At 47.2% G+C, this 16,327-nt stretch overlaps 7 protein-coding genes across 7 annotated transcripts; 2 read left to right on the top strand and 5 right to left on the bottom strand.

Annotated features, from left to right (window-relative positions):
* Window positions 1–209: 209 nt before the first annotated feature.
* Window positions 210–1,983, bottom strand: F9C07_2053896 (uncharacterized protein; the record flags this gene model as incomplete). Its single annotated transcript, XM_071508560.1, has 3 exons — window positions 210–1,492; window positions 1,535–1,859; window positions 1,954–1,983. The coding sequence occupies 3 exons, from the start codon at window positions 1,981–1,983 to the stop codon at window positions 210–212; spliced, it is 1,638 nt and encodes a 545-aa protein (XP_071363741.1).
* An 828-nt stretch (window positions 1,984–2,811) lies between these two features.
* On the bottom strand, window positions 2,812–3,915 carry F9C07_3028 (Six-hairpin glycosidase-like protein; the record flags this gene model as incomplete). Its single annotated transcript, XM_041284684.1, has 1 exon — window positions 2,812–3,915. The coding sequence occupies one exon, from the start codon at window positions 3,913–3,915 to the stop codon at window positions 2,812–2,814; it is 1,104 nt and encodes a 367-aa protein (XP_041142648.1).
* A 1,270-nt stretch (window positions 3,916–5,185) lies between these two features.
* On the bottom strand, window positions 5,186–5,566 carry F9C07_3029 (uncharacterized protein; the record flags this gene model as incomplete). The annotated part of the gene is made up of 1 exon (XM_041284678.1): window positions 5,186–5,566. The coding sequence occupies one exon, from the start codon at window positions 5,564–5,566 to the stop codon at window positions 5,186–5,188; it is 381 nt and encodes a 126-aa protein (XP_041142647.1).
* A 1,013-nt stretch (window positions 5,567–6,579) lies between these two features.
* F9C07_3030 (uncharacterized protein) lies at window positions 6,580–6,927 on the top strand (the record flags this gene model as incomplete). Its single annotated transcript, XM_071511051.1, has 2 exons — window positions 6,580–6,789; window positions 6,898–6,927. 2 exons carry the CDS (start codon window positions 6,580–6,582, stop codon window positions 6,925–6,927), a joined length of 240 nt encoding a protein of 79 aa, XP_071363740.1.
* Window positions 6,928–8,811: 1,884 nt separating this feature from the next.
* Window positions 8,812–9,797, top strand: F9C07_3031 (threonine rich protein; the record flags this gene model as incomplete). Its single annotated transcript, XM_041289597.1, has 5 exons — window positions 8,812–8,863; window positions 8,924–9,002; window positions 9,073–9,198; window positions 9,283–9,608; window positions 9,670–9,797. The coding sequence occupies 5 exons, from the start codon at window positions 8,812–8,814 to the stop codon at window positions 9,795–9,797; spliced, it is 711 nt and encodes a 236-aa protein (XP_041142646.1).
* A 281-nt stretch (window positions 9,798–10,078) lies between these two features.
* F9C07_2277364 (uncharacterized protein) lies at window positions 10,079–13,045 on the bottom strand. Its single transcript, XM_071510240.1, has 5 exons — window positions 12,654–13,045; window positions 11,820–12,600; window positions 11,338–11,767; window positions 10,999–11,287; window positions 10,079–10,942 (listed from the first exon to the last, which is right to left on the bottom strand). Exons 1-5 carry the CDS (start codon window positions 12,792–12,794, stop codon window positions 10,514–10,516), a joined length of 2,070 nt encoding a protein of 689 aa, XP_071363739.1. The 5' UTR covers window positions 12,795–13,045; the 3' UTR covers window positions 10,079–10,513.
* A 164-nt stretch (window positions 13,046–13,209) lies between these two features.
* Window positions 13,210–16,325, bottom strand: F9C07_2252443 (catabolite repression protein creC; the record flags this gene model as incomplete). Its single annotated transcript, XM_071510085.1, has 7 exons — window positions 15,576–16,325; window positions 15,217–15,359; window positions 14,182–15,124; window positions 13,810–14,095; window positions 13,552–13,749; window positions 13,402–13,477; window positions 13,210–13,349 (listed from the first exon to the last, which is right to left on the bottom strand). Exons 1-7 carry the CDS (start codon window positions 15,578–15,580, stop codon window positions 13,210–13,212), a joined length of 1,791 nt encoding a protein of 596 aa, XP_071363738.1. The 5' UTR covers window positions 15,581–16,325.
* Window positions 16,326–16,327: the final 2 nt, after the last annotated feature.

The raw sequence follows: 16,327 nt of genomic DNA, 5'->3' as shown, positions 1-16,327 counted from the left end.
AGTAATTTAAGTGTATATCGATTTCAATCAGGTTTACAGGGCTCGTCTTACGGCAAATTTATCCAGGATAGTGCTTCTTACTCCGTACACCGTACTAATTCCAATAGAGTCCACTCTGAAAAATTGACGATATCGAATAACTACTCCAAATGCACGGCTAGATGATCAAATATTGCAACAGGGGTATCTCGACAAATGAAGTTCAAGGTTCAGTGACGCCGCACCACACCTACGACAGTCAAGACTCCTTCGCCTACTTCCACTTTCCAGCCTTCACGAGCCAGCATCTTACCCACGGCAGGACCCAGGCGCGATGTCCCATCATGACTATGTCGCCCGAGCCCAGTGACGATGCGGTATCCAGACCGGGCTATTTCACCACCGCGCACGTATTTGGCGTCCCCGAAAGACTCCCACCAATCTGAGACCCGTTCACTGGCAATGCGAACGGCATCTTGCACTGAAACACCGTGAAGATCTAGCGTATTGTGCGTGGACTGCGAATCTACGAGGGCATCTGCTGCTTCGGCCGCGTCCCGCTTTGCTCGCTCTAGATGGTCTCGTCCGACTGCCGAGTAATAAGCAGCGGCACCGCCCATCAGGCGATCAGACTTGCCACGACGATATGCCGCCGAGGCTTTAGCGAGTGCTTCCGAACTGGCAGCAAAATGGGCCCCTGCGGAACTTCTTACACGATCATAATCTCGAATGACCCGCGGCTCATTCCGTCGCCTAGGCGTCTCCACGTCGACATCGACTGGTGGCGGTGAAGTAGTAAATTTAATCAATTCAGACATTGACGGAGACACTGGTCCGGTCACCATTGCAGCTGCCAATTCACTAGCGGCTGAGACGGAGCTCCTCGTAATTTTAAGTAGACCTGCGAACGTTGTGGGCGGAATAGAAGGAAGCTCCTGGATCAGCTCGGCAACTTGTGCCTCTGTAACTGTATCTTGACTAATGGCCCGCTCATCTTTCGGTGCATGTGTCTCTGCCAGGGACCGAATAGTCGCCGTTAAAGAAGCACCATTAGCATGGTAGGTGGACGTGACCATTTCCTTCTTCAGGACAGGGGAAGTCCTGGAATGAATAAACTCAATATCCTTCTGCGCAGCATCCCACTTATTAACAGTACAGGGTTCATCCTGCAAGAAGCAGCCTGGCTCAGAATCCAAAGGGGACGAGCGCTCATAGTTTCGGCCGCTCTTAGTTTTCCCTTTGCGTTTGCGGTTTTTCTTTCGCCCTGTTTCCCCATTCGAGCCATCTTGAAACCCATCGATGCCTTTAGGGATAGCGACCTTATCCCCGTCCTCAATTGAAGGTTGCTCGGAGAAGAATGTGAGGTTAAGCAGGACATCCATTGAGCGATCAACATCCCCGTTAGACTTCCGCAGTGCATGCTGGATGGTGAATTTATCAACCGAGGGAAACATCTCCGACAAGTAACCAATCTTATCCTCCTCAGTTGCACCCGACAGACAAAGCGATCCATCTGCATTGACTGTATAGGCCAAGCGTTGAGATACTTTCTTACCATTGTGCGAGCCTTTGTCGCCTACGCTGAAGGAGGAGAATTCTGATGCCAAACTCGTGATGTCTGTTTCACGCGATCGCACAGTGCCGTTTTGCGACACGCTGTGTTCTGACGGTATCCCTTCCGAATCAACACCATTTGCTCCCAGACCACTCGTTCCGGACGGATCAAATGGAAGGTCTTCCTGTTCCCATGCAGATAGCTTGAGAGTGTCGAGGGTTTCGCGAAGCTGCTGGAGCTGGGCCGAGTCAGAGAGATCATAGTCGCAGGCGATAGCTGTAAATAAGGCTGGGTCAAGAGGTGGACAATAATCCTTTTCCAATTCCTAAAGAAGCAGAGACAAGTCAAGTAATCAGCCACCAGAGTCCCGACTTGAGTCATACATCTCCACGGTGGACGCGAAGGGTACAAGAACTGACTCTTAGCTGGTTATCGGCTCGGTCAACCATCTTCAAAGTCACTAGCAATATGTCGGAGATGTATTAGGGGTCTTCTAAGCATGCCTCTGAGGCTCAGGATATTCCAGTACTTGGGGCAAGGAATCGGGGCCCTGCGAATACACAATTGTTGAAGTAGAAATTGGGGGGAAATTGTGTTGCGATCGAAATCGAGGATGTGGGGGAGAGTGGGAAATAACGCGCCAATCATCGATGACATAATGATCTGGCAAACAATATTGGAAATATTGGCCAAGACCTGACAACCTGATCGGAGTCATACAATCACATTCGGTTATAGATCCTCAGAGAGAAGCTTGGCCAGCAACAGTCCAGTGTACATGTACTGTTCTCTAGCTAACCATCAAATCCGATCATCACATCCCTACGGTAACCCTGAAACACAAGGCCATCTTCTTCCCCCCCTTATAATCGCCACCCCATAAAATATTGGTCTCAGCTTCATAACCTCAGAAAGGGTTGAGGTCTGGTAAAAGGTAATAGTCATAATGTGGGTAAAGGTTTGATAGCACTGGATTCAGCGGCTGTTAACTGGTCTTGAGGCGTATCATGCTTTGTCCTCAACGGTGCCACTTACACTTCTTTGATTAGATTGCAAAATGTTGAGGTTTCCGGCCATGTACTTTCAGACCATCTGGCGTCAGGGGAAGACCGCTTAGTTTCATTTAAAAATAAATATCCATATCTTTACATCTATGGGTCTCTGAGACTGACGGTCTGACTTCATTAAATTTAAATACAGAATCAGTGGAAGTTACACTGGTTAAACACCACCTCGTTCATGTTGAGTCTTAATTCAACAGTTAGCTACAGGTAGGTTCATAGGTACTCCCCCAAAGCCATGATAGCCATGGCCTGGCCGTACGGCATGGCAGTAAGAGGGATATCCTTGTAAAACTGAAGATCATGGCCCATGGGCGTGCCAAAACTAGTGTTCTGGAGCTCTCCCTTTTCATCTACATCTTTCAGCACAGAGGAGATAGCCTTCTCTCCCATAGCCCGGTACTGGGACCCGATGTACCGCCTCCGCACAGCCTTCAGAATACCATACGCAAATCCAGCAGTCGCTGATGCCTCTAGGTACGAGTCTGGGTGATCGATAAGCGTATGCCAAGCGCCCGATACAGATTGTGACTGTTGCAGTGCTTCGCACTGCGCCTCAAGTGTGTCGCAGAGATGGGTCCGAATAGCATCATTTGGCTCTAGTTCCAGCAACTCGAGGATTTCTGGGATGACGATGGTACACCAGCTATTCCCGCGGGCCCACCGTGCATCTGCAAAATTATGCCCCCCGTTCCCATGTCCCCCATTCTCGAACTTCCAGCCGTGGAAGAAAAGGCCCGTTTTCGTGTCAAAGAGATACTTTACGTGGATAAGACATTGTCGCTTCGCCTCGGCGATATATTCAGGCCGATTAAGGAGTTTTCCGATTTTAGCAAGCGGCATCACAGTCATCATAAGTGTATCATCCCAGAGTTCCTGGTCATTCTCCGCGACGTAGGTGATATGCTGCATACCACCATACTTGGTGCGTGGCAACTCGTACATCGCCCATTCGCCCCAGGCATCGAGCCAGGGAAGATAGGTCAGATTACCTGTCTTCTCATAAACATAGGCAAGAGTCAGGAAGACAGACATCGTGTTGATATTTTTGGTAGTGCCGCCTTCAGCAAAGCGCTCAGCAAACCAGTCCTCAATAATCTTAAGGTACTTGGTCTGGCCCGTTATCTCGTAGAACTTCCATACACCGTACAGCCCGATGCCATGAGTCCATTCCCAACCATTCCAGCATTTTGCCTGGATGGTGCGGCCATCTTTCAGATGCAGGAGGAATTCGCCCTTGTCGTCGCGAATGTTTATGAGGTTGTCAATGAGGAGGTCAATGACACGGTGAATTTCCGAGGCGGGGTGTTTTGATGCCATGTTAAATGTAGGACGGGTCGCACGCAGCTCGATTCATTCGATGGTGCAAGGCTCACAATAAGTACTCGAGTATTGATTGACAGGCATTCCCCCGTCTCTCTCCCCACCACACCAACTTCCAATCCCAATATTCTGAGCTGCACGCGGTTATGTGTTCGGGTCATTGCAGCCCGAACTAAATTCCGCAAAGTACTGATCTGCAAACCCCATGCTAAACAAGACTCGCCGGCTGCATTACCTCGGTGAGCCCAGTTCTGGGTGAGTTACTACTATGGGTTAGAATGAGGGGAGAGTGGGAGAGTTCTCACCTCAACCTGGAGAAATACCGACAGCCCTAAACAATTGGCCTGGTTGACTGACTAGAATATTTCCGCAAAGCATGATCCAGTACGTACGCATTCCGGAACAGCACCGATTCAGCGTCTAAAAGTCTATAGTTATATGCTGTGCCTTCATGCCCCGACTTCCAACTGCCCAATTCCCGACCTCCACAGCCTTTGATCATAGGCTGGAGCGATATACTGCAGTCAAATTGCCCTGCTTCCTTATATCTATTGTTTGAGCTGCTTCTACCCTTCCAATGACACAAGACAATCCTCGATCCTGTTACAATATCAAGAAAGACAAACCGTAAGACATGGCAAAGAAATAGTAGAAAATGAGTCTGGCGGTAAATTTTATTAGTTGCAACGGTTTACTGTTTGTAGAAAACAAAAGGATTGGTTTCAGATCCTCGGCAAACCATGGTGCTGTCGGACAACTTGTCTGGGATACAAAGAGCCCCCAGTATCGCGATACTTCACCACGTGGGTTACATCGAAGTGCGCAGAGACCGCGTGCGGATAAATGTTTAGTTATCCAAGGATCTGAAGTAGAGAATACTATTAGGGCTCGGAGGTAACTTGTGTAAATAAAGCATAAATTAGACGGCAAGTAGTTTCAATTTTGATATTTCAGTGCTTTATCACAGCTCCGTACGATATCCTTGTTCCTAGTCCTCTACGATACGCCGCATAGTTGAACATCAGTTCGGTAAGAGGAGTCATTCAATAAGGTAGTCAAGAAAAGAACAGTGTCCATGATCCTACTAAACTATCCTAGGAGAAGCACAACATGCAGTCAGAGTAACCGTATTCCAATCAGACAGGACTTCCTAATTCCACCATCATCTTCCATAAACTTTTAGACTTTCAACGCAGGACACGATGACAACACAAAATGTCCTCCGCCACACAGACCAAATAAAGTCTTAAGCGTAGAATCCATCCGCCTACTTCGACCCCTTCCGAAGACGCTCATCGCCCTCGACATCTGGAATCTTAGAAGTAGATTTATCACCAACATCAGGCACATCGCCGGAGCTTGAATCGTCATTGCTTCCGATGTCCGGGAAGTCGTCGAAGATCGGTGGCCACTCGGTGGGCCATGGGAAGGGGAACTCCCCGGAATCATCGTCGTCGCCTGGGGGTGTAGTGGGCGTCGGCCTGGGAGTTGGTCGGGGTGTCGGCGAAGGCGTCAGCGTCAGTGTCGCAGTGGAACTTGACGACTCTTGCCAGTCCTTCCCCATATATCTTGCGTTGTGTGGCTTATGGGGAACAGCCAGGACTGCGGTGCATAGACCGAGGAAGAGAGCGATGCTTTGGATCCTCATTTTTGGGAGTTAGAGCAATCGACACGGTATTGAAGGTCTGGTTGAACACTGAGCGTCCCTGAAATACAGGGTCGAGAGATAGAGAAGGTAGTATACACCTTGAAGGCAATCTTGAATGTCACGGTAAGAAGATTGTGCGAAGAATATCAGACACGAGCAGTCGCTCCGTTTATATGTAGGAGGATGCTCCAATCCAGGCTCCTGCGTCACGATGGGAAGTAGACATACGTAACCTCCCTATTACGAATCAAAAACCTTCTGGGATGATCCGTAAATGATAACCTCTCTTCCTGTGAAATGGATGGTATGTTTGCTGCCTGTTTCCTGCATCGTTTCTGTTTCGCCTCTCACAGCAATCTAAATGCTAAGTCTGGACAAGCGTCGACTCCAATGATCATGACGGTGGAGCAAATAGAATCAAAAGACTCTCTCCGTAGGGAAATCACGTTGAAGATCAAATGAATAAGATTGAGCGCAATGCTTGATTATTGTGGAGCACAATATGCTTATCCTCTCACAGCCGTAAGCCACTTGTGCTGATATACGTATGCCGCAAATCGGGGCTGGCGATAATCGTCCGTTTGCCCAGGTTTTCCATTACACATTGGCTCTGGTTCTCAGCTGAAAATTAAATTCTGGAATGAAGAACGTATATCGTTACACATTTCAAAGGCGACGAAGACAACCTTCCACCATGAAAGCTAACGGCGCTACTATGGCTCCGATGTGTAGCAATTCGCCATCCGTTGAAAGATAGAGGTTTGAAGTGAGGGGACTTTGAGAGGCGCTTCCCTTCCTTTTACCTTGACCCCTTCATCGAGCATTTTAATGAAAATAGATTGTGAGAAAAAAAAAATGCTATAGTTTAGTTATTTAGAAGATGTTTTTAACAACCTCGGCATCATATTCGAAGGATTCTTTGACTGGCGACTGACATACTCCTGTGTAACCAGATTGCTAATCTCCGGGTAAACGACCGTCATTAAGTGGATATTTGTCCGAAATTCGAAGTGATGTTGTGCGAAACGAATAGCATGAGGGAGCATAGCAAAAGCCATACAATGTTTGTTCTGGCATCCTTGCCTCGGAGGACGGAACCTTGGTATCTATCGGAGAATGATGGTGATATGTCAGGCTTATCTACAACCGCTGTCAGCTTCTTCACTTCCCTGTCTTGTCTCTTTTCTTCTCTGGCCAATGACGAATTCTGTCAAGGCAACCAGGTACTTCACCCGGGAATGATTAAATCTTATTACCATGTTTTGGGTTCTAGAAACTTACCTATGGTTTGAATATTTATTGTAAATTATATTGCGTGGGATGTCTATTAGATTAGCGCTTCCGCCTCCCTAACCATTTAAATAGTTAATGGGTGCCCTCATCGTCCAGGTGGTCCAGTGTATCTCGGCACCTGTAGACTTCATATCAAACCGTCGCCCTTAGTCTAAGCTGCTAGTTATGAACACAGCTCACCGACGCATAAAGCGTCGCAGTCCTCTGTGTATATGCCCTACAGTCGCGTGGCCCGAGAAGGATAAGAAAAGACAAAAAGCAAACAACATAAATTGCGGCAGCGAGTTAGATCTCTTGAGTCAGCATATTGCGCGTCCCTGAGCCATGTGCAAGAGCTCCTCGCGTATACTAAAGTCGTCGTATATGAATGTAGTCGTAAGCACAGCGAAAATACTATCTATACCTTGTAGTCTGGTGACTTGATGAGCAGATAGTACTATTAATAGACCATAGCTGATAAGCAAGTCATCAAAACAGCGAAGAGAGATACACCGCAAGAAGCTTCAAAAGCAGCAGAACCTGGGAAGAAGAACTCCGAGAGAATCTGCAAACCTCGCTTTTCTCTAACCAAGAATAGCATCAGGCCTTCCCCATCCGAAATACGTCTGGATAAACATGCAGAGTTTAGAAAGTTGCGGTGACTTGAATGAGGTGCTGTATGTTGAAGCTCGAAGGTTAAAAGTCGATAGCCGAAAGCTAAGTTGGGATATCACTTCTGACATATCGTATTGGATGTGTATGGTTTATGTGCTCGGTTGCCGTCACAAAGTCAATGGCTCTAGCTATCAAGACTTAGAATGAACCGTTCTAGATCTGTTGAAAAGTGGATTTGCCATTGTAGGCAATAGAATATTTGATAACGCGCCAAGTGTACATCGCCGAACAGCCCATTCGGCGGTGAGGGTACAGTTCGGGTTATACAGGTTTTTGATTTCTTATCGCATTTGTTTTTTATTGATTTATTTATTTATTTATTTATTTTTTTTTTTTTTTGACCAGGCAAAAGGCGAACAATAGCAGTCTTTTCCATTGTTGTTTTGTTAGAAACTTCTGGCTGCAGAGATTAGTGGCCATCTAGTGTAGGCATAACAGGTTTCGTTGATAGGAAAACTACTTGCAGAAATGCGGTATCTGCAACATTTAGGTCGTATTATCAAGGGTAGATAAATAACCTCCTTCTTGATCCAGGGACACGGCTCACGAGGGTCATTAAAGTCTTTTTCGGCGTGTTGTTTGACTCGTTTCAATCTCCGGCCGGCGATCGCAAAACGAAAACAGGGCTATTCTATAGCTTGTAACCGCACTATGATATCGACAGGGCAACAAACCCATGATTGCAAATAGTTGTTCAATCTTTTTCCTTGGAAGGGGTCGTATCCCTGCGAGCGCGGGACGACCAGTGACACCGGGGGCCTGGGATTGTTTCGTCGAAGAACACAGGGAAAAAAAAGAGAGTAGTAATTTAGGCTGTGGGCACTATTACAAACAAGCCAATAGTGTGTGTCAAAAGATTCATGAGTTTGGGAGTCCGCCCTAGATAGGAAGAAGTGAGAAGGTTGGGAAAGACAAATCACCTGTGCCCCTCGCGTCAAATCAAACGCATGCTGGGCCCTAGTCTGTGCTTGCGACGTGCTGCGCTCATCGTGCCCCGAAACAGTGAATCTTTCCTCCTATCGGTCAGTCCCAAAGGAGACTACAGGAAAGAAGGAGGAAGATGAGGGATCAAATCTCAAAGTTTCAATTTGGTAATTGACCTTCCTATGGCCTTCCTTTGCGGTGTGCCAGAATCATTATATAAACTCGGTGTTTTGTCCTTCGATGTTCATCATTTGTTTAATCGCAAAATACTTATACCTCTGGACTTTGCTTTCTTTACTTGATTTTAATCGCTTGCCTTGTGATACCCTTTATATATATATTTTAACTTAACACAGCCTCATAATACTTTCACAATGCGTTTCTTCCAGATCGCTTCGATTGTTGCCTACGCGGCCACTTCCCTCGGTATGTGTTTTGTCACTTCTATTGCAGTTTTTGAAGCAATGTGCTAATCCTGATATTTAGCTGTCACCATCACTTCCCCCCAGAATGGGGACAAGGTTGACTTCAGCAAGCCTTACACCGTCAAATGGACCACTGTCCCGTATGTACTCAGTTGAACCAACACCGACGGGCGAAGCAATGTAAACACTGACTTGAATTGCCTCTGGTAGCTCGGACCCCGAGCAAGTCAACATCGTTCTCAAGAACCAAACCTCCTCCGAGAAAGAGATTGCCAAGAACGTTAAGACCTCAGACGGCAAATACACCATTGACAGCATCTGGGACATTGAGACAGGGTGTGTCCATCTCACGAGCGGGACCTAGAATTCTTATGCTCCTTGCAATCTTGAGTGTGAAGGCTAATTCTCACCCCCAATTAGCACCGGATACCAGTTCAATTTCATATCCAACTCTACGAAGAACACCGGCATCCTGGCCCAGTCGCAGATCTTCAATGTGACGGCTGTCGCAGACCCCCCCAAGCCATGTAAGCAATATTTCAGTACTAAAATCACCAAAACATCATCATCCACAACACCATCATGCACCTGCACCAGCATTAGCACCACAATCAAAACAAGAACTACTTCCCGTCCCTGCATCATCCACAGCACCCTCAGCACCTCTAAATCTTCACCATCATCATCACGTGCGCCATGCTCTCCGTCATCTAGCACCGCCCTCCCCTCCGCCTCCGTGAACAAGGGTGAGTACATCGTGGTTTGCAATCAAACGGTCTACTAACACGGTCCGTTTCCCAACAACAGCCTCTAGTGCCACGAGCTCCGCTTCCAGCACCTCCGCTACTTCGACCGAGTCAACTGGTGGCTCTGCGGCCCTTACGATCCCCGCCGCCGGCTCACTGATGCTCAGTCTTTTCGCCCTGGTGCTGTAAATCGCAGATTCGGACCCGATACGAAAATGGACGTGTACAAACTTGGAATTGACGCTATGAGGTAGTATTAATTTTAGCTCTTTTCAGCTTTCTTTTCCTGTCTATCTTTTTATCATGCGCTAGCTGTTCGGTTCATGAGATAACAAGTTTTATGTATGTACGCAAGTTACTAATGAACTTTATTTTTATTATGGGTCTCTATTCCTGTGAGATGATTTTTATTCGCCTGGCCTTCTTTTTCTTTTTCTTTTTCTTTTCTTTTCTTTTTTTTTTCTTTTTTTCATTTTTGACTCAGTCCTATCGTTACCCGGATTGGACATGTCATTTGAATGTGATGTTCATGGCAGATGCAATGAGTATGTAAGGGGCTGCGTGCAGGCATCCGGCCGCATTGAGTTTACTAGACTTTGCATGAACATGCGATATGTGTACATGTCGAACTCTAATTTTTAGGGCCATTGACATCTCCATTGACAATCGGTACATAATGAAATCGATGCTAACAATTTCCTATAGTATTCAGTAGGCCTTAGCGTACCAGACATCGAGTTGTACGCTTTTGAGTTTATTTGTTGAGTTACTATTCATACCAATATCATATGCGAGTGATATACATAGATAAGTTCTGTCTTAGCATATAGTTTCCGGTAGACCCCAACCCCCATTGTTCACCGTAAGTTGTGACATAATTTCAGAAACCTAGCCTGGGAAAATGCTTATACGAGGAGCTCAGGTAGGGTAGATCCAAATCCCAGGTCATCCAACCAGCTGAGGAAGTCAGCGCTAGTGCCGAAAGTCGCCAAGTCTGGTAGATCCTCGACATTCGCCCAGGGCAGCACGGAAGAGCTTTCTTCAATTGATCCGTGGCCCTGAGTACGGTCTGGGATTTGTTCCGCAGATCGGGGTGAAGGTCGATAATTTAAAGTGTCATCTAGCAATTTTGTTATGGCTTTGTTGATATCCACGCAGGTTCGATGAGTGTGGCTTATGGAAGGATCAGCGCTACCGAGCCATGAGACGAAGACGCTTAGTTTACGGATGATCTCGGAGCGGGACGCAGAGCAGGGCAAGGGAATTTCTGCGATAGTGCACCGATGTACTTCTGTAGCGAGGGCTCCTGCAGTTGGAATGGCATTGAAAAGAAGCTACGGCGTAGGGGTTAGTTAATTATTAGTTGGACAAGACCCAAGGTAGAACTTACAATGCAGAAAAAACTCTTGATGATATGATTTCCTGCCTGCTCGCGATGTTTCATGAGATCGTTGACCACGGAAATTACCTTCATTGATGTGTCAAGGAGATCCTTCGTAGCGTCCTGGTTTTCGCGGCAGCGGATGCGCTCCACTTGAAACACCGTATACAGGTATTCGGAGTAAACGAGTATAAGTGAAACGCATGAAGGGGGACTTAGCATCCCCCAGGAGTCTGCGCTATAGTGATACTCTTGAGGTATTTGTGTCCACATTTGCAGGCACTGTTCGTAGGTTGTTCTACTAAATGTCAGCATTGGCTATGTGAAAAAATATTCTTGCAGCTATACCGGAGCTTCTCGGTAAAATCTGGCGTTCTTCGTCCTAGTGATAGTTCTAAAACTTGTTCACGAAGTACGGATATCATAAAGCGCAATCTGAGTAGCGTTGCATGGCGAAGTGTACCATTGTTGACTCCTGTGATATTCCACCCGTCTGGTCCCAGTTGCTGCAATAGCGGCTCAGGAGAGTCTCGGTGAAGTATTGAGTCATCGTCTATGTCTAATGGAAGACTTGTCTCGCAGTAGTGATAAGGGAGGCGAGGAGGCCTACCTAGAAGGGTAGCCAAATTCTTATCCCAACGGAATGAAGTACCGAAAAGCCTCTTTCGAGTCTCGGAGATGAAGAAAGGGACATCGTTGTCGGACGACTGGAAGCGATGTAGACCCAGGGCATAAACATGGGACACCAGATCCCCAAGCAGCTCATAGCTTCGGTGGCCTAGTCGGGTTGTTAGCGTGGATCTAAAGTTCTCTATGCCCTAAGTTAATACTTGTTTCTCCGTAAATATCCGAGGCGAGCGCGCCATGTGTTACATGCAACCACAACATCAAGTCATTAACTTTATCAAGTTGCTTGCATATCTCGACGCACATGGTACTTGCTGCAGTCATTTCCTCTGCAAAGGCATTGGCAGACATCGGCCCTTGGCCGTTGATCTTGAACAGTTTCCTTTCGCCACTTAATGCGCCTAATCCTGCGAAGGAAAATATGATGCCGATGAACTCCCATCTCAGGTTTTCGCCGGTGAATAGAGTATAGAAATCCCACGGGCTTGAGGGACTCCGCAAATCAGGAAACTGCCTGGCTGTATTCCGCGTAATCCTAGAATATATTTCTTCATGCTGCATATCCTTACCCCAACCACCTGTTTCCAAGTAGGTCCTGGCCATTTTAAGAGGCTGTAGGATGAGTTGCAGCGGGATGATAGTAACCGGGCATCGCTCATAGTGACCTATAAGCAACTCTTCGCAGAGCTCAAAGGCAGACAGTAGCTGGACCAGACGCAATGCCACAAACGTATGATCACGGCTCCATCGCCCTCGGAGAACTGCATGCGGTATGGGGTTTGGAGGCAAGCCTGGTTGCGTTTCACGGAAAACTGACAAGAAGCTTGTTGACCCTAGGTAAGTACAGTTTTTTGAGGGTGCCTCAGTGAGGTCACTGCTGAAGGAATAATCGATATCTTGGTTGATTCTTCTGCGAGTAGCCACATCAGGCTCGCCTGCAGAGACTTTGCTCGGCTTTGTCATAGGAGCTGGATGATAATAGCACTATGGATTCGTCAAGAGAGATATAATTTTCTAGTCTGTGATATCATTCTCACCTTCTTGCTGAGGCGTCGGGTCTCGCATCTTTTACATGTGGGTCTTCTATGATCACATCTAATCTTCGATAAACGACACGGCTCACAGGAGGTTAACCTTCCATTTTTCCTTAACGTATTGCCATTCGAATCCCGGTCCATTGCGCAGAGAGCTGTTTTGCCGAAGTATATTCAGGGAATACGAAAGAATGTGAGAAAAGAATAGGAGAAAGTACATAGGAAGAAAGATAAAGTAGCTTATCGGAATAGACGTAGTCCGACCCGTACAGTTTTAATCCGATCTCTACTCCGAAACGGAGTAAGTATGTACAACCACATGGGATGAAATCTCGACTAACAGGTGTTGAGGAATATACGTGATGAATTTATTCTATCACTACCATTACTAGTAGTGTACAGTACTATGTCTTAATCATAAAAGCTCGTTAAATTAACTTTCCTTGACCCTCCTATTAGGTGATATTCAAAGAAGCTATAGGACACGTTCAAATGGGTATATCTGGTTACAAGTGTACATATATACAGACAACATTGGCTCACACAACCGGACGAATGGCTACAATGAGCCCATGGCCGAGTCTGCTATGCCCGACCCAGACCCGGCGGCACTGGTGCTGATCGCGGGCGACGAGGTGTTACCATTGTAACTATCATTGATGCCTTCTCGAGGGCGATCCCAGGTGCGAATGTGACCTTCTGTTGTGTTAGCTGCTGCTATGTTATAATGATATACGCAAAGCTTCCATACCTTCAAGAGAAGAAGTCATGATCGAGTCTTCTTGGAACCCTAACCAGCAAATAGGATCATCCCCGACGATTTTTGACTATTTACCGATTAGTTCTTATCAGCTTGATATGTAGTTTAACGAATATGAGGAGAATTGTAATGACAACGTACCATTATAGGTGGTAATAACGCTGTCCGAGCCCTAGGTTCTACCGGATGACGGACAGCAGAGTCATAATCGTTGTAGGTGTCTGCAGTTCGCTGAGAATCCGACCTCATCCGGTTGCTTGCGCTGTCGGCTCTGTGGCGATTGAAGTGCTGTGTATTGCTTGCAATCATGCTGGTGCGCTGCCGGGCACTAGCTTGATGCTATTACGGAGTAATGAGTTAATCACTGGCCCTAGCATGAAAAAGTAGGGGGAGACGTACAGCTCTAGGGCGATGCAGCATGCCTACACTGAAATCCCACAGTAGCAGCCTGCAATCATCCCCAACACTCCCGAACCGGTATGTCCTCTCGTCACAGCGCCATGGGTCGAATGCAACGGTAGAGACCCAGGAATTGTGCCCTTGGCATCGTGCAACGATCTTGCGCTCTGGAAATGACCATATCGTAACAAGGTCATCTTGGCCACCTGTCACAATGTATTTGCCGTCAGGTGACCAGCAAACGCATATCAAGCCTCCATAGTAACTACGGAAAATGTCTAGGACCCTACCCAGTTGGTTAGCTGGCCGCTCATCACTCACCACCTGCCTCTAATGAAACGGAACAGAAAGCGCTAAGACCATAGTACATACTCTTCTTTAAGATAGTCCATCACGCGTAGCGATCCATCCTCTAGAACCACAGCCAGATGCCTTTGATCGGGAGAGAAGGCGAATTGGGAGATCTTCTGATTGGCAAGTTTCCATAACGCAACCGGGTTGGTCTTCTGGTTCCTGGAGTTTACTGATTTCAGCACCTGTAACGGTAGTCGACTAGATGCTTTCATCGCCTCCGCCGAATGATTGCTAATTTCAGGCGTGAAAAGCGCATCTTCCTTCTCCTTATCGTACACGACCAATTGTCCATTTGCATGCGCAGCCATGAACATATTCTCGGATCCAGGAATCCATTTGATATGAGTTACTGGAGAATTGCTGACAACTCCATTCTTGTTGATCCGTGCATACTTCTGGGAGATAGGCTCGTACCAGATTATGTCGCCAGCCGACGAGCCCATAGCAATGTCGATATGAGAAGAGCTTTTTGTTAGCTCATTGATATCATGTGTCAACATGTGCGCTTTAGTGAAGAGGATTTTCGCCAGCGGTTCCTCTTTGTTTTTTGAGCTAAGATCCAACCACTGGAATGCCCGATTGATATTAGCGAAGGCGAACAGACCGTCAGGATTCCGATCATTGAGTCGTTTAGAAGAAGCTTCATGAGTGATGACCCGTGAGACAAATGACGAACTGCTCTTTATGATGTTGTTCTTGGGCTTCCGTCTTTTCAAGCCATCCTTCGTAGGGATGGCCGCTAAAGCAGGGTTGCCATCTGCGAATGGCGGCGCAGTTACTTTCTCTTTCGACGTAAACACAGGGAGCTTGTTTCTTTGGCCAACACTAACCAGCGACAGCTTGACGCCAGATGTTGGGGGCGTTGGGACAGTCGCAAGAGGGTTGGGGTTTACGACGGGGGCCTCGGAAGGATGTGGAGGAGGGGTTGCGAGGTGCAAGTCATCTTTGAGGTGGTAAGTCCCTGTCGCAAAACCAGCATTAGCATGATCCAAAGCTCGGTAATAGTGGAGCTCCGATGCGCATGAGGGACCTTGCGCCATGTCGCAAACACACCTTCTCCGACCTGCAGTGGACAACCACCCTCCGGATGGCTAATTATGTTGTTGGTCTCCACGACCGGAACCGCCATGCCATTCGACGCGCCAGCTGCGTATGCAACCGGTACGGTATAGCGAGGCGGAGGTGGGGGTAGGACGCTGGTACGAAGTCAGCAAGAGAAACGTCGCAACAATGCCGTCATCTAAGGAGAAGCACGACAAAATTAAAGCTTAAAAAACTAAGTAACAGAGTGAAGAACAAAGCTAAGTTAAACTGTAACAGCGACAAACCACATGCCAACCAATCAACACATTCAACAGAAAAACAGATAAGAGGGTGAGCATAGATCATGGGCTGTGGAGGGTGAGCCTTACAACATGGTTGCTACCGTGCTGATAACCACAAATCAGCTAATGCAAATGAATCACTTGTGAGACAATGGCAGCTGCAATAGGCTAGTCACGCAATTCTGTGGTGAATTCTCCCCCCAGAGCGGCACCCCGAATGGTGCTGCCCAAGGTGGCGTGATTTGGAGACTTGAAATTAGTTAATAAGAACCGATAAGGCCATGCACAAAATTCCAAAATAAACAAAACAGGACCCTCCAAAGCCTGTCCACAATCGATGATAAGTGTCCGGGGCTACCGGGGAGTGGTGAAGCAGCAGTTCAGCCTAGCAATGATGGGCGGAGAAACGATCGGAGTTCCGTCTGCAGCTGGGAACACAGAGAAGCTATCGGGGTTAAGTATTCAACAACGGCCGGGAAACAGGGGGGAAAGGACTGTCTATGTTACCGAACCGAAGAAAACGTGAAGCTCTCAGGGGGAAATAGAGGAAAGCGGAGAGCGACAGAGGGGAGGCGTTCGTGAGGAGAAGCTTTTCTGGGGTTGGCCGCCGCTTTCTCGCGTGCACGAGGCGGATCCGTGGGGCTTCCCAACCGCTGTTCCAATGATTATCGGTCTTTCCATATCTTTCTCCGCTTTGTCTACAGTAGCCTAACAAAAACATTCTTAACGATCCCAGATCGGCACTGTCAAAATAATTTCCCCTTTGGCACTTCGACTAAGGAGACAAAATTATAATGATATTACTACGAGTACATTATAATTCGGACGGTGTACAAATG

This window comes from Aspergillus flavus, chromosome 2 (genome assembly GCF_009017415.1).
Source record: "Aspergillus flavus chromosome 2, complete sequence".
Classification (NCBI taxonomy): Eukaryota; Fungi; Ascomycota; class Eurotiomycetes; order Eurotiales; family Aspergillaceae; genus Aspergillus; species Aspergillus flavus.
Note: the sequence above shows the minus strand (reverse complement) of the source record. Positions and strands in the feature narration are given on the sequence as shown.